This window comes from Pelodiscus sinensis, chromosome 10, assembly GCF_049634645.1.
Source record: "Pelodiscus sinensis isolate JC-2024 chromosome 10, ASM4963464v1, whole genome shotgun sequence".
In the NCBI taxonomy this organism is placed as follows: Eukaryota; Metazoa; Chordata; order Testudines; family Trionychidae; genus Pelodiscus; species Pelodiscus sinensis.
Genome location: NC_134720.1, coordinates 50,429,101 through 50,451,557, shown reverse-complemented (window position 1 = coordinate 50,451,557; position 22,457 = coordinate 50,429,101). Strand labels below are relative to the sequence as shown.

Sequence of the window (22,457 nt, the reverse complement as noted above, 5' to 3'; positions counted from 1 at the left end):
TTATAGGGATATAATACAGTTTAACCAATCCTCTTGAATTGGAAGGTTTAGTTCAGTTGGATTAATTTTCCTGATTATCCGCATGTAGACAAGCCCTTAGTCTATGCTGTAAGGGGATGCACTAGCCAGGAAATATTGGAGAGCTCTTTTTAAAGATCTTCTACTTCATGAGAATACTCTGGGGGTACAAATTGTTTAATATTCCTCTGTCTGTTGCCTTAGAAACGGATTTAGCGGTCCAATTATTAACCACCTTCTTGGAAAGTCCCTTTTCGAACTAGACACATCTTAGCCTGATGTTGCCATGAATAGTCAATAAAACTCTCATCTGTGGGTAGCTTTCCTACCAACCACCTACTCTGTCCACCCAATCTGCCCTTACTGTTTCCTGTCTTGTCATCTAGTTACCAAGCAGTCTTATTCTCTCTCCTCTCTTTCAGCAGCTCTTCCCTCCTCCTAACAACCAGTCCCACCCAAGAAGTTAAGAGATCTAGTTTTACAGCTGTTCAGCTACAATACTGTGTTATGTTTCCATTTTGCATGGTGTGAATCCCCTGTCATACTCAGAAACACATTTTACACTCCTGAACAAGCTTGATGTGGGCAATCTGATTGACTCATTGGCACTGAGGGGGCCACTGGTATTTTTTCATGCCAGACTGTCACAAGACGTGGGTTCTTTCCCAAGCTATTTATTACTCTAGGAAAGCGTTAATTTTCAATGCATCTAACATCATCTGATGTCAGTAGTACAGTCAAAATTCTGGTAAATTGTGCCCCTGGCAGTGGCTTGCCACATAAAATACACCTTTCTATTTTTTGGGTGCCTTTCCAGGAAATTATATGGTATAAGCAGCTTTTTTAGGTTGTAGGTATTTATCACCCTGCATTCTCCTTTCTCCTCCAGGCCAGAAAATGATGCCATTTCTTCCCATGGCAGGGACTGCAAACTCCAGGCTATGCAGAACTGTCGTCCACCTACTCGTAGCGGTAGCAGATCCAGCATTTCCAACTTTGGTATTTCCTCTGCATGTAAGGATATTCTGAGAATGCTGCTGTTAATTGTTCTTTAACCGGGTCGGACATTTGGAGAACGGGACGCCTTGTGGGTGTGCTGTGGAGTTCTATACAGTGTGCCTCTGACATGCTCTTTAGTATGCCAGGGTGAACCATGAGCCCCCAGCATGAAACGTTCCACCCTGATCCAAGCAGAACGGCCGTCCAAAGAGCGAAGTGTCCAGAAATGTAGTATGTAGTGTTGAATCTTGAGCAGCACAAGACTGTGTTCCACAGGCTAATGGTCCCAGCACGCAATGTTCCATTGGATTCAAATGGAACTGTAACCCACACAGCAAGCAGTGTGACTGCCCGGACCAAATAATCCCTTCACTTGGTCCTAAAGGCATTGTTGCTGGGACCTGTCATCTTTGTCTTCCCATCGAAGGAAGCGGTGGTCATTTGCACAACTACTCTCATATGGCAAATTGTGCTTGAGGAGGGGAACCACATAAGCTGCAGAGACATAAACAGGACAGTAAAACTTTTTTTTGTGGGGGGGGGGGGGGGGAGAGGACAGCATATCCCCCAGACCTTCTCCCTTGTGGCTACACCTGCACATCTGTTCTGTTTTATTTAAATGAGTTGTGGTCTTTAGCAGTGGTGGTGGGTATCATACGCAGGGAAAGGCGTTGCCTTCCCAAACCACCAGGCCTGGCCCCGCCTACACTCCACCCTTAGAACGCCTATTGTAGACGTACTGAGGGTGGAGTGTTGCTGCCTCCGAGCGCCCGCCCTCCCCGTGCTCTGGGGCTGGGAGGCTGGGGCCGCAGGCCCTCCCCATGGTGCTGAGGCGGAGCCTGGGCAGAAGGGGCGGAGCTGGAGCAGGGCTCCGGGTTGCCTTCCCCAGACTTACCTTCACCCACTGCCCATGGTTTTTAGGCTCTTAGCAAGTTACCAGAGCTGCTCTGAGCTGGGCAGCATTTCCAGGCCCTATGGAGAAAACAGTAGCATGGAAGATGCTGCTAGAGATTCTTTCCTTGCAACTTGGAACGGACGCTAACTCAAACTCCTCTGGGCCTGCCTTTCAGAAGGGGAGGGGGTGTGTGGCTTACAGATCTGCATAGTGGGGTGCCAGCCAATTTCTGGGGGTAAGCTTGACCGTGTAAATTAGGGACTAACAGCAGAAGGTGCTGGCCAGTGCAGCATTATTAAAAAATCAGAGACTAAGATGTCTTTGCTTTGCTAAAAATGTGCTTTGAATCAGAGAAGAAATAGCTTTTTTTTTTTTTTTTTTAAATTTTCGAAAGGAAATGAAAGGGATTTTGAGAAGAGTAGCTGCGGTTTCACAGAGAAGAATTTACTTGCATAATGCACAGAGCTGATATAATAGGCTTAACCCAAGGGGTACAAAAGGAACAGATGAAGTTCCAGCTTTAAGGCATGCATTTGAGGGTTCCACGTATTCCGTCATAAGGAGAGGCATGGTCTTCAAGCCCCAGATTTCATAATAGTACGTAGGCACAGAACAAAAACATTCTGCAGAGATCAGCTGGCCAGGAACAGCCGCTCAGAACATCAGATGTTATAAGTTAATAGGAAACCTGCTGGCTTGGCAGTTTTCCTGCATTGAGGAAAAAACAACCTCTTCAATATTCAAACTTTGTAAAGGAAATTAAGCAAATCAGACATCAAAAGTGCTGCTGTTTGCTGATTCAAAATGTCCGGTAGGATGAAACCCTCCATTGGATACTCATTTTGAGGAATAATCCCTTCTAGTTCTAAGGCATAGTTCAGTCTCAAGGAGCCCAACATGCCTTATAAACGGTGAGTTTAGATATTATCTCACCCCTGAAATATGGCTACGTCTGGGGTGACTGTGCAGCAGCTGTTCCTTGCCAGTGACACTAGACAGCAGTTTGTTAGTAGGGGCTTGTCAAACAAGAGGAAATGTAGGTGAGAGCTGAATGTAAATGCTATTGTTTTATCTTGATTAGGATAATGAACGAATTCCCCCATCCTTGGAAATCATCACAGGTCATTATAGCCTTGGTACTATGTTTCATGTAAATCAAAATCTATTACTAGCTTCTAGCCAGATTGTGTACCTATGAATGTGTTCAATGTATAGCTTATCAAGGGAACTACGTGATTTCTTCTTGTACAGAGGAGGTCACTGAATGGGACTGTGTTATGTACATAGCCATGCACCTGTTATAAATATAATATTTTTACAGGTAAAGTAATTCTTTTTTGTGTAGCAGAATCGTGGCTCTTTTTTAATAGTCATGGAACTTTGTGGTAGGGTTCCCAATGGTTTGCTTCAGATATTGCTCATCTATTTCTCCCCTGATCTTTGGAATTCAGAAGGGAAGAGGAGATGGAAGAGGGTAGGAAAAAAAGGGAACTTGGTGCTTAATCCAGTTCCCATTGGAGTTGGTGACAAGACACTCATGGAATTCATGGACACTCATGGAATTCAGTGGAAGTTGGATTAGGTCCGTGGTGCGTTCCCATCTGTTTGCAACAGTGTGATCCTATGGGAAAATCTTACCGTGAAAAGGCTGAGCCAAAACCAATATGTAGAATAATCACATGAAACAACAAACCTACAAATCTTAGCCTACAGAACACTTTTGTCCCTTCCCAGTAACATATATTTCCATACGTATGGGATGATAATTTTGCTTCCTCTAGGAGCTCTATTGTGATCCAATACTATTGTTTTGCAGTAGAGTGTACAGCTAGTTAAGTTTTGCCCTTGTACTAGAAACCTGATTGGTTTTTTTTTATACATTCATTGTGATCAGCCCAGGGCTGCGGTGTCCCTGGGTTTAATGCAGTGGAGTTATGAAATGGTCAGGGACTGACCAATAGTGAACGTCTGGATGGGACAAACCATTCAAAAGTTGGATCAGTGTGATCCAGCATCAGCAATCAGAGTCACAAGTAAGGGCCTGCCCTTGCACCAAGACATTTTGCCCACTTTAACCGCCTCTCAAACCCTTCCATACCTGGATCTTCAGCTACCTGGGAATCCCCCTCCTGCCTAGTAAGGATCTAACTCGAACCACACCCCTCCCATTTAGCAATATGATCAGAACATGGTGGGGATGACCTTCTGACAGCTGTTGGCAGCCTTAAAGTGGAGACCTTGTGACTTCAAGTCTGATCATTGCACAGAACGTGAGACGTACTAGAAAGCTCTTTCCAGCTGATCTGACCATGTCCCACTCTGTGTCCTGGTTTCAGCACGAGAGCAATCGCTTAAGTGAGCACCAACAGAAGATGCTCCAGGCGTGTGTGTTCTACAGCCTGTCTGTACTACCACAGGCTGTCAACCTAAGTTACGCAACTTCAGCAACATGACTAACGCAGCTAATGCCTACGTCCTTAAGTCTGCTTAGCGCAGGATCTTCGCAGCTGACACGCTCCCATCCACTCCGCTTCTTCTCCATCAGTGCTTGACGCATTAAATAGATCACCACTGGATCGAAGACATGCCCTAAGTGAGGGAATTTAGCCACCAGCCTCTTTTCACTTCCGTTGAATTTGCGTGTCTAATGCCATCCACCTTTCTCAGAAAACTGACTTCGTGCACAATTCTGGTTTATTCATTCTAGTGCTGCACCCAGGGAGGGCAGTCCAATGTCATGAGCAAATGACATAACTAACACGGTGCTGACAGTGGGGTCTTTAAGTGCCTGCTCCTTGTAGCCTGTGAATTCCCACTGGCCTAATACAGAATGTGTAAGGGGGACTCAAATGGCTTAAGTGTGTTTACTTGCAATTTGGAAAGTGACACCTCTGGCTTGAAACATGACCTCTTTTCAAACAGCAGCTCATCGGAGGTTGTTCTCCGCAGGTCTCAGAATGGATCAGCACACCCCAGCAGTTACTGAAGACCCGTCAGCCCAATCCACTGAGTTCGCCCAGGACAGAGTTAATGGGCTATCATACAGGTATGATTATAAAGGGTTGCCAAGTATCAGGAAACAGGGAAGGAGTCCGTGTGGTTACCAGCTAATTCCATATTGTTGGGAAGCCAGTTGCTGTATGATGTAGTGTGGAGTGACACAGCTGTGCTGACACCTGCCAAACAAAATACTCTTCGCTCTGCCAGTGGCAGCAATTTAGTTTTAAAAATCTGAACCAGAACAAAAGAAATCTAAAGCAAACAGATTTCATTTGCCCATAACCCTCAATACTGTCGCTGCAAATATATCCTGGTCCCATCCTTGGATGACTTACAGTGCAGAAAAAAAAATCATTTATTATAAAAATCGGGAGCCAGAGCCCTTGGGAACACGACAGGGATTAAATTGCAAAAAGAAGAGGATTTAAACACTAAGGTGGGGTGTAGAAATGGTTGAAAGATGCTGAGCTGACAGCCCTGCTGCCTGGAGCCTTTGAGTTTCCATTGACTCCAGACAGCCTCAGTGCAAGTTCTCCCATCAGAGTGCCCATGCCTAACCCGAAGGGATCATTACTGCTTGCCCTCGCTGCAAGGCTTTGTCATGCACGGCAATTGATTAGCTTTGAGGGTCCTTCCCTACTAGGAACTGGACCTTGAAACCCACCATCTTTTTCTATACAGTCCCTCAAATGACCACGGGGTGGTGACAACTTTTGCTGATGTCGGACGCGGGACAGATTTAAAGCACTGACTCGGAGCAAGAGGCTATAGCGTGTCCGAGGATAGATGCTGAACGGATAACGGTGTGGATCCGTTAGGCTTGGTATAACTTCTTCCCATCTGGGGCCAACTTTTAGATGTCCTGGACCATAGACTTGAGTTGCAGTCGACCTTCTGAGAATTGGGCTCCATGGCTGGAGCTTTCTGTTTCTATGTTGCATGAGCTCCCAGTTATTTCCTTAATTTCTCAAGCCCCATTGAAGAGATCTGAGAATTTTCTGCTGCCAACAGTTTAGCGCTGCTGGGACGTGTAACGGTCAGATTCTGTTGCTCCGCAGCCGCGGTATTATTTGTATTTCTGAATTGCCCGTCTCCGTGGTAACGGAGGAACCATTACAAACTTAAATGATTCATCAGAAGGAAGTGCAAGGATCCACGGTTCCTCCTTTGCATCACACAAAGCCGGCTGTCTCTCTCTCACGCTGGAGTGCAGCAAGGTGCGAACTGACAGCATCCTTCCCCCTTCTCAGCACCCTGCCTGCACGCACAGCTGTTCTCTTGTTTTACACTAAAAGTGAAATCTCACCCATGATGAGATTTTTCTCCCTTCCCTCCCCCCCGTTGGTAGTGATTTGTATGTACAAGAGCAGCCTGAAGTGATGGCTCTTGGAATGTAGCCATTTGAAAAGCAAACAATGCGCTGGATTTTCTGCATCAGAGGAGCTAAATCAATCCGGTGCTTCTGCAGAAGCCAGGCATGCCTTTTGTTCCAATATCTCGTTTCCTCAACTGGCTAAATACTTCAGTACACTGGTTCTAACAATGAACAGAAGAGTGAATGTCCCTGCTACATACATGCCAACACATGTATGGAAAAATATGTACTGAGAATTGTTCTATTTCCATGCCAGGGACCCTGGGCCTAATCCCTCTCTTGCTCAGAGTAATGGAGATCTGGAATAACCCCACTGAGGTTAATGAATTTACACCGGTATTAAACCAAACTGAGAAACAAGTGAGGGTCACTGGCTCTGACAATTCATCTTGCAATGGCTTTATTTCCATTGCCACAGATTTCGTTTTAGCTCATGGATGACGACCTGACAGTTGCCCATTGTACATTTATTAATATGCGGCTTCCGATTGGCTCAGTATAGACTGCGGCCATTTGACTAACAGGTCTGTTGTGGTTTTAGCCAATCAAAAACTATTTTAGTCCTAATAATTCAATAGTAAACTGAACACTTCTAAATCAGCTGGCTTCTGACTGGCTGAAGATGTATTTATATTTGGAGAAGAGCAAGTGTAATTATTGCGGGGCGCGATCCACCCATTAGCTAGAGACTAAGACCTCTATGCATTAGCTTTATGCATGGTGCCCCCAAGGACACTTATTGACTGAGATTTATAAACTACCCCACCTACATCCAGGACAAGGCGGGTTACGCCTATTGCTTTTAACGTGGGTTATGCGTTCTTGTTTCCCTTTGACCCCCGAATTCACTATCCCTATTATTGTAAACTTACACATGTCTTAACTTTGAACATTTGCTTCAATACCACTTTTCAATCTGTTATTTTAGTATCTTATGTCCTTCTTTCAGCACCTGCAGAAAAGAGAGGACGTTTGGATACCTCCCTAATGTCACATTTTTAATTGTCTAGTGAAATTACCTAGAAATTCAACTTTGGAGAAAACAAGGCCCTGCTTAATCTGCACGCAGTCAAACACTACCACATCTCTTGATTGATCCTTGAATTTATTATGCATATTTTCTTCTCCAGTTGTTTCTCTGGCTTCAGGCTGCTTGCTACTGGGAAAGCAAATGGATTTGTTTCTTCTAGATCAGACCTGGGCAAAATAGGGCCTGTGGGCCACATCTGGCCTGCCAAGCCACTGGATCCAGCCCACGGTGGCAGTGGGGAACCCCAGGCAGGCTCCCTTGCTTGCACCGCAGCCCTGCACGCTGCTCAGAAATGCAGCTGCAGGACACTTTCTCTTTGAGTCTGGAGGGGAGGGGGGAAGATCCAGATGCTACTCCCACCCCCAGCACAATCCCATTGGCCAGTTTCTAGACACACTGGCCAATGAGAGGTGCCTGTTTGAATAACAGGCAGCCACAAAGCACAGCCCTCTTGCTCGCTCACTCACTTAAGCACATGGCCGAGGAGGCAGAAACATTCTGAGCTCTGCAAGTCTTGAGCCCTGCAGGCAGGCAGGCTGGTAAGTCTCTTGGCAAGAACCTGCCTCTGGCACCTTAGCCCCTCCCTTCACCAACCCTCTGCCCAACAGTCCTGCCCCACTACTCCACATGCACCCATACCCCCTCTCAGATTTGGCACCCCAATCTCCTGCTCCAGATCACAATCCCCTCCTCTCCTAGGTCACATCCCAAACCCCTGCACTCCAGTCCCCTGCCCGAGGTCACAACCACCTCCTTCGCCCAAACTCCCTCCCACACTCCAGTCTCCCTCCTGCACCCCAATCCTTTACCCCAGCCTCCACCCCGACCTCCCTTCTGCACCCAACCTCCATCCTAGACCCCGCACCTCCTCCATTAATACCATGGAAGAGTGCGGCCACTTTCCAAAATCTTGGAGGGGGCACCCCATCAAAAAATATTGCCCAGCCTGATCTAGATGCAGGGTTAAGTTCTGATGACATGCTAAGGTGATGTGTACTCTGTATGGCAGTATGTTGTCATAAATAATTCCTTTGATGGAAGACAAGGTGGGTGAGGTAATATCTTTATTGGACGAGTTTCTGTTTGGGAAAGGGACAGACACAGAGTACTCTTTCAGCTCTGGAAAAAGATGTTCGGGTATCACAACTAAAAACAAGGTGGAACAAATTGTTCAGCGTAAGTAGTTAACGCACATTGTAAGAGACTATTCAAGGTGAAATGGCCAGGTAACACCTTGGCATTTATAGAACAAAAGAGGAGGCACTGCTAATTATTTTCCTATGACTTATTAGTCGTCATCACCTCTGTAATTAAACTCTAATTATTATACACACAACAGCCAGTTGCTATGCTAGACAATAGGAGATCTTTAGCTAATTCTCTTTTCATTGGGTTTGGGGTATTTGATATTTGACGCAAGGCTGAGGTCCAGTGCACATGTGAACACCTGGGGATCTACTATAAACACTTGCCATATATGCTCCACGTAAGGGCACCAACAGCCTCTGCGGGCCCCTGGGTAAAGTGGGGGAAGGTATTCCCGTAAGAGGCGGAGCATTGGGCAGAAGGGGCAGGGCCGAAGAGCCCTCCATGCCACCCGGAGTGTAGCATAATGGCAGCGTTCCAGCAGCAATTTAAAGGGCTTGACAGCAGGCGGGAGCCCCAGGCCCTGGTGCAACTACCCTTTTACTGCCTCTCTACCCCATGGGTAGGCCTGGCTCCATAGATTTAGCTTTCAGCATGAGAGGTTTTGTATGGGGCTATGCTCTTTGCATATTTATTGCCTGGCCTCTCCTGCTTGTTCCTTTGCAAAGACATGAATTTTGATTGCGCTGTTTTGCATTGTTTCTTAAGTGTGCTTTTTACAGTATAGCTATTCAGGTTCCTCTATCTAATCTCCAGGGAGATCTTTAATGGCTGTTCAAGGGCTTTTTAACATGCCGAATTTAAAATCTAGACTTGTTAGAGAGCCTGCGGACTGAGGAATAAGAGAGCTTGCTTTCTGTTCAAAGGGTGCACAGCTGGTTTAGGGCTTGTTTTGGGTTGTCATTAGCATCCTGATGATTATCCACATCTGAGAAATGTAACAAACACATCACTGGAATATCAAAAAGGAAAGGAGTTGAAACCAAGAGATAAAAGTTGCAAACAGGAGATGCCAATGAAACTGTTTTGTGGACAGAAACATTCAAATTGCTTCTGTTGGTTCTAAGCCCCTGTGATCTTTTGTAAGGGAGGCTTGGAATTTTGTTTTGGCCAATCAGAGTCCTCTTTTTGTAAAAGTTTTTTCCCTACACTGTGTGATCTTTTGAAATGATAACGAAGGACAATAAAGAAGAGGCAAGGGAAGGCCTATCGGAGAGAAATCTTAGCTACCAAGATTGTTCAGAGCAGACTGTTAACTGATTAGCAAGGCGGTGGCACTTGTGGCTAGTGCTCCCAAAAGCAAAATCCTGGACAATGAATGTAATGTACAAACGAAATGAAATGTTTGCTAAGGCATCTCTGCTCAAGGTGCAACAGCAGCGAGGGACTAGCTGCTCCCTGGCGACTCAGCAGCATTCCAGCCAGAGTGGAAGATTAGACGTCTTCAAATCCTCCTAATCGCTCTTCCTGCCCCTCACAATGGCTTCTTTTGATGGCCCAAAAGAGGCTCCCCAGCTATCACTTTAATTACCTATTGCCGGTTGGCGGTTTTCAGGCTCCCGTTTTGTTTCCTTCTAAAGGTGATTGTCTTGGTCTTTTTCTTGCTGATGTTGTTCGGCCTTTTCTGGTGAGGCTCAGTAATAAGTTAATATAGCTCCGGAACAAGAATACTCCGTCAATCAGCTCTTGGGTCACTGGCCAGGTGCCTCCAGATTGTTCACCACTACGTGCTAATAACTGCCATGCCCTTCACAAGAATACTGCCCCGGAGACTTTATCCTTGCCTACCCTCTAGCTAAACTTTAAATGGAACTGAACTTAGGGCAGAGGGTAGTTCAATGAGGGCAGATATTAAAGAGGCTCGTAATACAATCAAGAAATGTGTGGATTACACAGCTGAGAGAGCGCCAAGGGAATTTAGCTCTGAGCGTACCATGACCCACATGAACGGGGGAGACCTGTGAGGTGCGGCGTGCCTACACGTGTCATTAACTTAAACAGGAGTTGAGAAATCTCTGCATCTTTCAGGGCTGGCATCTAGATGAGATGCACAAGAAAAATAACAGTGCAATTGTAAAATGACGTGAAAGCCGTTGATTCAGCTCTGCAGCGCTGTCGTAGCACCTCAGATGAATTGGTTCTGTGTTTCTGATCTGGATAATGTACGGTGGAAGACGTACGAGCCACAGAAGGGAATGTGGCTTCTTAGTAAGGCGTGTGCTTCTTCGGGTGCCATGTTCATTTCCATCTGTGCCCTCCCTTGACTTGGACAGTATTTCTAACACTGTGTTTGTGAGGGTGTGCAATGGGATTTGGTTGACTAGGCATGTAAACTGCTGTTAGACCCCCCTACCACCACCCCGGTGTTCTGCGCCTGTTCTGTCCCGTGATGTAAAAACCTGAACGTTCTAACGCTTTCTGCCTCTCCCTGCAGTGAGTTTTGCTCTGCCTTCACCAGCAAACCTAGGGTCCCCCGCACTCCTGAAGCACAGAGTCCTAGCCACAGAAGGGGAAAGATCCCAACCATCGCACCACAGTTCTCTCAGTCTGGGCCCCAGCAAACAAGCCGGCCTAGTTCTTCGGGATCATCTACAAGGAGCAGGCAGAGTAAGTGAAAACCTCTCTCTAAGTTGTCTCTGTGTTGTCTCTGGCCCTGGAGGTTTTTCACCTTCCTCTGTAGCATGGGGCACGGATCACTTGCTGAAAGATTCTCTGCATCTTGGGGTCTTTAAACCATTTGAGGGCTTCAATATCTGAGATATAGGCGAGACGATTATTCCAGGAGTGGGTGGGTGAGATTCTGTGGCCTGCGTTGTGCAGGGGGTCAGACTAGATGATCATAATGGCCGCTTCTGACTTTAAAGTCTATGAGTCTATGTTTAGGGAGGAAAGAAGGCAGCTTTGCAGCAGTCACCTTAATGGTGGTATGTGCTGTAAATGTCCTGGCAGTATATGACTATGTAGTTATCCACTGTTGGACATACAACCTTAAAATTACAGCCTGCTGGCTTGCTCATAATTCTAGACGGTCATGTCAGCATTTAGATCCAATCTCCTTCCTGCTTTTGGTATAGAAGGTGGTCAGTTTCAGAGGTGAACCTAAGTGGCATTTAAACCTTTTTTCAGCCCCCACATTAGACTTTCTTTCAAATCGTTTTAACTTCCTTTCTTCCTTTGGCTCATCCCCACTCACTGATGTGTAGCTTGAACAGCCAGACTAAAAATGATTACAGAGGTCCCTTCTGGGTTTATAATCTGTGAACCATCTTTCAATATGGCCTGTTGCATGGAAGCCTGAAGGAAGTCAGTGTAACTTGCCTGCCCAGGCTCTAGAAGAGAGGAGAACAGCGCAAAGAAGAAGAAAGAAAGAAGGATGTGAGGGCCAAGAAGGTGGAAAGGAAAGAAGCTTCAAGCCTGCTTTAATATTCTTAGCTCTTCTGACTCCCCAGTGAGTGAGTGCCCCTGCTGACTCCCAAATGCTTGCCCAGCTGTTAGTGCCTGTCAGCAGATCTGAAGGCGTCAAAGGGCTGTGTCTTCACTAGGAGAGAAGGTGCGTTCTTCACTCAAGTTAGCATAGTGAGGACAGGACATTTTGTAATTTTCATACAAGTCTGTGGGTTCAGTTACCGGGGTGGGGAGCGGGGGTAGATCTTTCTCTGTATTTTCCAACTCGTGAAAACCACAAACTGTCAGCTCCTTGGTAGGATTTTAACTCCAATTAAAAACACTCCTGTCTTTTTTGTAGATATTTTTCCAAAACTTGAGCATATTTTTGGAGCCAGCATTAATAAATGTGAACGCACCTGCTAGCTGTGCACTTATTACAAGCATGTCATCATCATCATCATCATTTGCAGTTTTGTCGCACTTCATCTGAAGATCTTGGCGTGCTTTGCAAGTATTAATTAGCGGTGCAATGCTCCTAGCCCTCCCCCAGCACCAGGTACAGAAGTATCCTTAACAGCATTTTACATATGGGAAAATTGAAGCCCAAAGGTGAAGTGTGGTTACATAGTAAATTAGTGGCAGAGCTGGGACTGTACATGGTGCGTCAATGGCAGAGCCAGGATTAGAATGGGGATGAGAATTCCTGGAGAGCAGTTCCATGTTCATTCCTCTAGATCCTGCTTGACCCCATTGTATTCCTGCTGCCTGCACCTCCCTTGAGCTTTGACCTAAGTGCTTGCTGTTTCCTGTAATACAAGCCCTGTCCTGCTTGAATCAATAATGGTGCTAATAGTCAAGAATCCTTCCCCAGTTCCTGTTTCGCTCCTGTCATTGCCGGTTGAAAGGGAAGCACTGCTGGAAAAGGGGAGAGTGCAGCACGCACGCACACAAGGAAACGCTGTCCATGTGTCAGGCTTCTCCAGGCAGCAGGGAGCTTGGCGTGAATTCATGCTCCTGGTTGTGCTCGTTTTATGAAAGATTATTCCTGTCTACGCCCTGCCTAGTTCTAAGTGCTCAGTGAGGGGCTTTGAAGGGAATCCCTTATCCAGTGTACAGTGCAACTTGGTTCGAAATCGCATCAAAACGGAATGTGATCAGAGGTTTGAGTCACTTGGGCTTCTCCACAGGCTCAGATATCCCTGGGAAATAAATCTGTTATTCCTGCCCTGGGTGTCCATCTTGAAGTTATGTGCACTAGGGATGCTAACTATCATGTATTGTGTAACCACTGGATTTTTGTTTAGTGATTACACATTTGTATGCGGGGAAAGGGGGGACAGGTGGGAGCCGGTGCTTGCACCCGTCTCCCCCTCTTCCCCCATGCCTCTGATAAAGAGGCAGCAATGCAGGGGGCCAGGCGGCTCCATGGGAACTGATACGTGCAAGCTGCTTCCTGGACGTACCGTCTCACGTCTGCCTCTCCTCCCCCGTGCTGCTGCCTCTGTATCAGGTTATTGGTTAATCATGTAAATGACTTCGCGCAAACATCCCTAACGTACACAGTGGATACATCTGAACACGTAACAGTCAGTTCCCTATCTCAGTGCTGAAAAGAGGCTCTATGTTAGGCTTATTAGTGGTTTTGTTTGTTTGTTTTGTTTTTTTCATTGGTTACAGATTCCCTGGCACTAACTTTGCTGTTAGTTGGGGCCTCTTTTGCTATTCACTGTATTATCCTGTAAGTAACGGCTGAGATCTCAAAGCAGTCCAGGGGCTTCCGACAGGTATCTTCCCTAAACATTACTTTCGGTATCTTTACCATGTGCACAACTGTTGTATCGTTTGGAGTTCCACAGTTTAGAAATTAATCACTGGAAACACAGAGAACTTGAGCAGTTGCGAGTGTCCATTTATTCCATAACACAGAACTAACTAGAACCAGACCAAACTGGCTGGGCTGGCCCCTAGTGAGATCTGTATCTACAACAACCCAACACCATGACAACCTTTTGCCTTTGCAAAGCCCTTCACAGGTATTAACAAATTAACCCCCCTCCCTCACACGGGTGTTTGATAGGGGAGTGCATCTTTGTGCCCATTTTACAGAGGGGACAATTAAGATACATGGGCTAAGGGCCAGATTTTCTGAAGTAGTGAAGCGTCTGAAGATGCAGGCAGGTGTCTACGGGGATTTTCCAAAGCACCTAAATCCTTTTAAAAATCTGCTCTCAGCCCACAGTGCGAGTCATGGAGGCTGAGGGCGGGTTATAGAGAGAGCAGGCACTGGCCACGATGATGAGGAAAGTTGATTGTCCAATACAGCTATGATCAGTGTAATCTCCCAGGCTGGCGTCTTTGCCTGTTGTCACCCAAGTGCATATCCTCCTGAGCCCTGTGTTTTGGCTACATACTTGCTCCATTCCAGCCACCCTGCTGTTTCTAGTAGGGAGAGCCAGTGTGTATGGATGTACGAGCCGGGACTCCTGTCTCTAGCTTCTAATGTACACTTTCCCTTTGCCTGCTTGAGTTTTTTGCTTGAAGCAAATGAGGGCACATGGTAAGTGTTCTGTGCGTGTGCGTAGCATGGGGATAGCTCCCCATTGTGGCCCAAATTTCACCCTCCTTGGAGCACTGCACAGGTAGTGACGTTATTGGGACTGCCTGCACAGATGTAACCACAAAAACAAAGTTCCCTCAGCTTTGAGGCTTTTGCGAGTTGCACTTCCCACTTGTGCAGGGAGGACACATGGGCTGGCAGTTAAGGCCCTGAACTGAGACTTCAGATCTGTACTAAATTACCAGCTCTGCCGCAGACGATCTAGTTACATTCTTTAACTCAATCTGTGCTCGGCTTCGGATCTGTAACAGGAGAACAATCCCTCCTTCCTTTCTTTCACAGTGGCTCTTTTGAGCATGAGTTCCTTGGGATGGGGGCTCTCTTACTGGGTGTCTGTGCTGTATCTGATCTCTGCTGGGACAGCTGGATGCTACTGCAATACACAAACAAAAGTCAAATTTCTTTGTGAAAACACCAGCCCCTAAACCAGCGTCCCATTGTCCAGCAATGGTGACTGTCCTATTTGGCTAATAGGTGAGAGCTCAGAGAAGATCAATGCCGTTGCCTGTCATGACCCAGCCCACGTTTTCGAGTTGTAACGTTTGTGGTTGAAGTTGCCTTTGTGCATTTTCTCTCTGCAGGCATCCAGGCTGAACATGTGTTCCCCATAGGCTGAGCCTGTCCACCGATCAGTTCTGCTTTCAACTGACAGCCCTTTCTTACCCCCCTTCTGCAGGCAGCCAGTCCTCCAGGAAGTGAGATGAGTTCCTTTCGTCAGGAAGCACCTGTCTTATCCCTCAGGACACAGGTAGCAGCATCCTGTAACAAGACTCCTCACTGCACTGGCCGGTGCCTGAGAGGAGAATGAGGTATCAGTGCTGCCCTTGCACAATGAATCAGGGATTATCTGATGGGATGCGGCCGCTGTTGGCAAAAACAAGAGACCTTGTCAGGAATCCGAGTTTGCGTAGCAGCACATCTCCGGCAGCAGAGGCCGGTGGATTGGGAAGATGTACAAATCCCACTATTCCTAATAACTTATTCTGGAGCAACATTGCTGAGTAGATTTAAACACATGATGTGCATGTCTCCCCCCCCCCTCCCCCAGGGAGAAGGTCTGCAGAGCTGATGCAATGAGCTGTCCAGACAGCTGGATGAGGTGTATTGTTTACATGTTGTTCCCTGGACCAAGTGCTGACACGCGCTGTTTTAGCTAGCCCTTTCTTTCTGAGCTGCGGGGATGGAAGATCTAAGTGCAGGGAAACAGCAGCAGCCAAGACCGACAACATGTCTGGTTCCAACCTGACTAACACCGCGCACAATCCGTTCCTTCATGGGGCTTCCAAGCCTACAAGTGAGCTCTGAACTTGGCCTGCAGGGATCTGTGCTGGGGGCTTCAACAGGGATCCTAATTTTCTGTCAGAACCCCCTCGTCCCCCCCAAAAAAATTCTCGAATAAATAATATTTAAAAATCCAAGGTTTCGTGTGGTGAAAACAAAATGCTGAGCGTTAGTTTCCCTGGTCACGCTATGTCGAAGTGAACGCAAGTGTTTTATTGATCCAGTTACGATTTGTAAGCAAGTTCAAAGCCATCAGTCTTTAAACTAAAATAAAACAAAAGTCATAGAAATGCAGGTTGTATTTCTTGTAGACACCAAAAGCTTCTGTGTCTGTATTCTACCCTGTGGATCCCTGTTTATCAGATCTAATAGTGACTATAGCAGCCCAGCTGAAGCCTCAGCCCCACCGCCCAAGGCTGGCAGCCCCACTTCGGTTAATATGGGGAGCTGGATAAGGGAGGCTCCGATAAAGGAGTTTCTGCTGTCAATTTTTCTATCTTCGCAATATGTAAAAACTCGAGATTCTTGGTAAAAACGCAAATTCCGTGCATCCTCTTAATTTGAGGGGTGGGTGGTGTGAGACAGAGAGATCTTTTCCTGGGATTATTGCGTGCTTGCTCCCTTTGGCTGAAGAAATAGAAAATGGGCCGTCCCAGGGATGGAGCTGGTTCCCTGGTTGGGAAGGCCGGATAAGGGATGCCCTGAAGGCAGGGAAAGGGGGTGGGTTCTGGAATGGCCTAGCGGATAGGGCATTTGCCTGGGGAGGGGCAACTGAGGGAATGTTGGGCTGGGGCCCAAATGAGTGACATAGTAGGGAACTATTCAGCAGCCCTTTGTGGCGCACTCTTCCTGCGAAACCCCACCCTGTGCCAAAGCGGCTTCCTCGCACGGGATGAAGGATTGCGTTCTCCTTAAAAGCCCCAAGCCACGACCGAGCAATTCTTCCTCCACACCTCCTTCCGGCATGTGCGCCTGGGTGTCCTGCCTCGACCCTGTGATGCCCTCTGTAGCACGCCTGGCCTGGCACTTCCGAACACTCAACTGTTCCATCCTGTCAAATCTCCACAGGAACCAGTTTTCTTAAAACAGGCTTGAGCTGTTCTTCGGTAAATGCCCAGTGGATGGTGGAAGAGAGGGGCCAGTCATGGAATAAGAACTAGAGCAGTTAACCCTAGTGGTGATTGATGATGCAGAAGCTGTTCTGTTCATTCTTTGAAACCTAGCAGCGCTCAGGAAGCACTGCAGTAGCCACCAGGACCGGCTTGTCAATAACATCCTCTGGCTCATCTGTCAGCAGGGATAGAAACCAAGCCAAGAAGCCTGCTTCCAAATCTGCCTTTGTAGTCCGGCCCCTGAGTGGAGCAGGGCTGTGGCACAGCCAGGGCTGTTTCACTTTTTAACGTGCTCGCTTTCCAACAGCAAACACCAAGGCAGGAGGGGAGAGAGGGGAGCTTGAGGCTGTTTGTGCTGCGATTGCCATGTGAGGAAAGCAAGTGGAAAACCTCCGACATGGTAACGCAACAGCATTTGCAAATTAGAATGAACCTGGTGGAGGTTTGATTGGCTGGCCCACTGCCTTTGAAGCAAACATGTCACCCCTTTCCCATAGGAATGAAATGGGTGCCTTGTCCTCATGGTTTATATTGAGCGGAACAAAAATGTTACACTTGGCTTTAGACCTTGGATGGCAAGTTTCAGCCTGGGGTGATATTACACACCCAGAGTCAGTTCCTCAGTTAGTGTTGATTAGCATCAGGTCCGCTGAGCACAGTGAAACGTTGCCAGTTTACTTCAGAGGGGGCGGTAAAGTGGGTAACCAAACCCAAGCCCTGGGAAATCAGACGTCATTTTGGAATTGGGCAAACACTGATGAGTTTGCAATATAGTGGAAAGAGCAGATCACATTGTAATTGTAATTTGCCCACAGGAGGGGTAACATACTCAGGAAATCAGCAGGTCTTAGAGTTCCCCGTGTGTATGGGGCTAAAAGTGGTTGTGAACCCTCTTTGACCTCCGTCCTCTATCATTTTAAAACTTGAGTCCAGGCCCCCGCCCATTAATCTGCAAGGCCCCATCCTTCTGAGGAATAGGTTGCCATGAGGGAGACTGGCCTGGGGACAGGTAAGCCCCCCTTGGGCTGTTGTGTCTCCTAGGCCAGATTGTGAATATGCTTAGTTCGTAGATGGCCATGGGCTGTAAATAGAGACCCCGGACTAGCTGAGCACAACAGTCCCTTCTAGCTTGGAACCTGTGGAAGTCAGTGGAGTGACACTGAATTGCACCAACTGAGGGTCAGGATAAATTGAGGGCACAGAGCACCTCACAGAATTGAGCCCAAATCAACAAGCCCCGGGGTGGGGCGAAATCGCTCTTTCTGACAGTGGCCTTGACAGAACTCTATGGACTTTCCTCACTTTGCGCCAGTTTACATTTTGGAATGTCAGTCTATAATTAGCAGACCTTATCAGACTATTTTTGTGCGATCCTCGGTTCACCTGAGTAATTCATTAGACACGGACCACGTGTGGGTATTTAAATTTGCGGCAATGCAGTTCCTGATAGAGGCTGGTAAAGCACCCTTCTTCGTGGAAAAATCAGAATGTCAAACATACAGGCAGAACTTTTGCAGGCTAGTAAGTGTAAGTATTGCTGTTAATAAAGGGTTACGGGTAGCCAGGCAGGAAAAGAGGAAACACGCATGCAATAAATTCTACACCTCGTGCCTAAAGGAAGTTAGTCACTTTCACATACTCTCAAAAGGCTGCTGGTTAGTAAAGCGTGTTCACAATGAATCTATAATCAGAGCAGTGGAGAATGCCCGCTTGAATGGAGCTGGCTTCGTTGCTTGCTTACACCAGCTGTATTTGTGTTTACAGGAAGCAAATACAGGACTTCCACATTATCAGAAAAGGAAAGCTTTCCGGGGTTAAAAGGCTGTGTGAGATTATACCACATTATAGATCATGGGTTCCCAAACTGGGGGGTGTGAAGAAATTCCATGGGGCGCACGAGGCGACCCAGCCCTCCTCCCCCCCCTCCCTCCCCCCGCCCCATCAAGTTTTGCTGCCCTGGTCAGTTCCTTTTTTTTTTTTTTTTTTTTGCGCTCAACAAGTTTTGCTATTTTTGGGGGGCGGCATGAGGGTTTTTCAAAATCAAAAAGGGGATGTGATGCCAAAATGTTTTGGAACCACTGTTCTAGATAAAGCTACTTTGTTATCCCTTTGGCCTAATTTTATCTTTTGTCTGTCTGTGTTAACAATTAAGTAGAGTGTTTGATTTCTGTATGGAGGAGGATTTATGCTTCCTTTAAAAACAGGTGTTCTCTTCTGAATGGATATTCTTAATTCCTTTTGTTGGTTTGCTCAGTCAGTTTCAGTTGTTTGTTTTTACATGTCCCTGACGTCTGAGAGACAAAGGTGGCCCTTTCATTTAGCTCTTAAGCCAGGTCTCCACTTACAAGTTAGGTCAACAAAGCTATGTTGTGCTCTGGGGCTTGAGAAATTCACACCCTGAGTGCCACAGCGAAGCTGACCTATGCTTCCATGGGGCCACAGCTCTGTAGACTGAAGAATTCTTCCTTGGACCTACGTACTGCCACGTGGGAAGGTGGATGTCACGTATTGACAGAAACATCCCTTATTTCCTACAGTGGTGGATCTGCACTCTGGCGTGTAGATGGGGTGGACGCTCTGCAGGGCCGTGCCACTGTTGCGCCCCTAGTGTAGACGTGGCCATGGTCTCTGTAGCAGTAGCATTACTGAAGGGAGCACAGCAGGGGGAATTTGCACAGTGGTTTGGGTATGGCAGTTCTGGGGTGTTGTATTGAAAGCCATTTATGGCATGAGCTTGATGTCATGGAGGTTATTTGCTTGGTAGCAGAAGGGTGGATTTAAACATTAGAGGAGGGGTGAGAATTTGGGGGTGTTCGCTGCCTGGGTTTTGGGCTTTTAGCTCCTCTCCCCCTGACTTTTGGAAGCAATGTGATGGAGAAAATTCCACCCAGTTGCTACTGTAGGTCAGGGTGCAGTATGCAGATGAAGGAAATGCCCCGCTGTCTTTACAGCTACATTTGAAAAGCAGTTGAGAGACATGCAGATTTCCTCGAGCAATACCGATACAGAATAGAACCCGGATTAACTCTTTCTGCCCCCTCCCCCATTCCCGCTCTCTGTTCATAATGTGTGTCTTAGATCGAGTGCGGCTGGAAGGGAGTGGAGGCGGGGGAACTCGCAATGTGTTTGGGCAGACAAATCCAAATACAAGCTGACAATTCTAGCCAAAGGGCCTCCTTTCAGATCTGTTACTGAGGGGAGGCAGCAGGCTGAAAAGAAGTAACAAGTCTTTGATGGGTCTTTTCTCCCTTGAACATCACTTTAAAGCAGGGGCGGGAACCCGGGGCCTCTGACTCGCAGAAAATCAGTTGGGGATCACTCACAGGTGAGCAGCAAAAAGCCCCACATACCCTTACTTGACATGGCCCCCCGGCTGAGGAGAAAGACACTTCCCACATTCCCCTCCCACACCAGCGCCTAAGGGGACCCAGCCGTGTAGATTTCATGTGCTCCAGCCCTGCGGTGGAGCATGGGGGGGCTGGCGCACCAGTACAGACTTCCTAATGCTGGAGGGAGCTCTGAGCTTTGGGGGCCAGATCCAGGCAAGCCGGGGGCCACCTCCAGTCCCTGGGCCTGAGGTTCCCCACCCCTGCGTTATTTGCCCCTGAACTGATTTGCTTCCTGCCCTCGCTGGGCAATGGGTGATAATCAGCCCATTACACACTCCTCTTTGCTGGGGAGAAGTGTTCAACGTTGAGACACATAGGGTCTCCATGGGCCTCCCTTTCTGTATTAAAAGAAGAGTGGCCACAATCGAGCTCACTTTGTCTTAATTAAATGCTCTCGGTACGTTGTCAGAATCGTACCTTGCCGTGAAATCTTGATGGTCTTCCCTGAGATTTCCTCTCCAGCTCCTCCTCTGAGGAAGTGGGTTTTGCCCATGAAAGCTCATGATGCTCGATATATGTTTGTTCGTCTCTAAGGGTGTGTCTACACTGCACTGTTATTTCAAGGTAACAATGGAGTGTCTACACAGCCGTTCCATTATTTCGAAATAATTTTGAAATAACGGATGGCTGATTCTGAAATTTCCACACCTCATTCCACGAGGAATAACGCCTATTCCAAAATAGCTATTTTGAAACAAGGCCTGTGTAGACACTCTACTGGTGCCATTTCGAAATAGCCCCTCACCAGGGCCATTCTGAGTTATTCCTCCCCAGTGCCTCCTGGGGCTCTAAATCGAGATAGCACGTCTACGTTAGGGGAGTCTGCCTTGGACTAATTTTGAGGCTTCCCTGCAGTGTACATGTGCTATTTCAAAATAATCTATTTCAGAGTGTTTCTTCTGGAATAGTTTATTTCAAAATAAGCATGCCATGTAGATGTACCTTGAGGGGCCAGAGGACTACTCATTTTCCAAGTTGCAGGCTACTCCTTTAAGACTTTCTGCAGTTTGTTAAAAGAGCAAAGCAGAGGGGAATGAATTGTAAAGCAATATGTGATCTGAGACCTCTGTCCTTGCAACCCAGAGCTAGTTTTACACTTTTACCCTGATCAAAAAACATAGGAATTACCCTGCCCGGTCAGACCAATGGCTCATCTCATCCAGTGACCTGCCAGTGATCAGTACCTGATGCTGTCAGGAAGTTACTGATTGTTTTAGGCCCCAAAGAGGGAAGTTTTCTGTTCCTTATAATATTTATATCCTGTCTAATATAGGATCCTGAGTCAAACTGGTTTTCTGTAAGGGTCTCATGCCTTCCAAACTTTGGTCTGAGGACCACATTCTAGGGCTTCAGAAAAATTAGTTGCTTCCTCCTACAACCTCTGCATTCCACCGGGCCCTCTTGCTCCAGTTCTAAGCTTGCACAAATCCAGAGCATTAGTGTACACCCATGAACATTAAAATCCTAAGGCACTAAAGGTAAATGTGAGGAAACCCCCTGACTTGTGTTGATAGAGTAGAAATGCTGCTCTGTTATGAGTATCAATGATACTACACAATTCTAAGGGACGTCAATTACTTTGTTCACCGAGAGTGCTGACTTGTAGGAAGGAAGGGATGTTTAATTTAAAAAAATACGATTTCCCCATTGTCTTGAAGTTTTCATAGAATGATAGAATCCTAGGGCTGGAAGAGACCAAACCCCTGCCCAAGGCAGGACCAATCCCAACTAAATCAGCCCGGCCAGGGCTTTATCAAGCTGGGACTTAAAAACCTCTAGGTATGGAGATTCCACCCTCTCCCTAGGGAACCCATCCCAGCGCTTCACCACCCTCCTAGTGAAATAGTTTTTCCTAATATCCAACCTAAACCTCCCCCAATGTAACTTGAGACCATTGCTCCTCATTCTGCCGTCTGTCACCACTGAGAACAGCCTCTCGCCAGCCTCTTTGGAACCTCCCTTCAGGAAGTTGAAGGCTGCTATCAAATCCCTCCTCGCTCTTCTCTTCTGCAGACTAAATAAGCCCAAATCCCCCAGTCTCTCCTCATAGGTCATGTGCTCAAGACCCCAATCATTCTGGTTGCCTTTACTGGACCTTCTCCAATGCGTCCACATCCTTTCTATAGTAGGGGGCCCAGAACTGAACACAGTTCTCCAGATGTGGCCTTACCAGCACCAAATAAAGGGGCATAATCACTTCTCTAGATC

General features: G+C 47.0%; 1 protein-coding gene across 12 annotated transcripts in view; it reads left to right on the top strand.

The window, feature by feature from the left end:
- ARMC9 (armadillo repeat containing 9) overlaps positions 1 to 16,176 on the top strand; it is a 100,780-nt gene extending 84,604 nt beyond the window's left edge. For 4 of the 12 annotated variants that reach the window (XM_075938163.1, XM_075938168.1, XM_075938160.1 and 1 more), the window contains 5 exons: positions 908 to 1,032; positions 4,862 to 4,958; positions 10,898 to 11,070; positions 13,528 to 13,634; positions 15,144 to 15,277. In XM_075938163.1, the coding sequence (XP_075794278.1) occupies positions 908 to 1,032; positions 4,862 to 4,958; positions 10,898 to 11,070; positions 13,528 to 13,592 (460 nt within the window). In that variant the 3' untranslated portion in view covers positions 13,593 to 13,634; positions 15,144 to 15,277. Of the gene's footprint in view, positions 1 to 907; positions 1,033 to 4,861; positions 4,959 to 10,897; positions 11,071 to 12,208; positions 12,407 to 13,527; positions 13,635 to 15,143 lie in introns of those variants that run through there. The other 8 variants (XR_012906326.1, XM_075938167.1, XM_075938170.1 and 5 more) reach the window with 8 other exon arrangements.
- Positions 16,177 to 22,457: the final 6,281 nt, after the last annotated feature.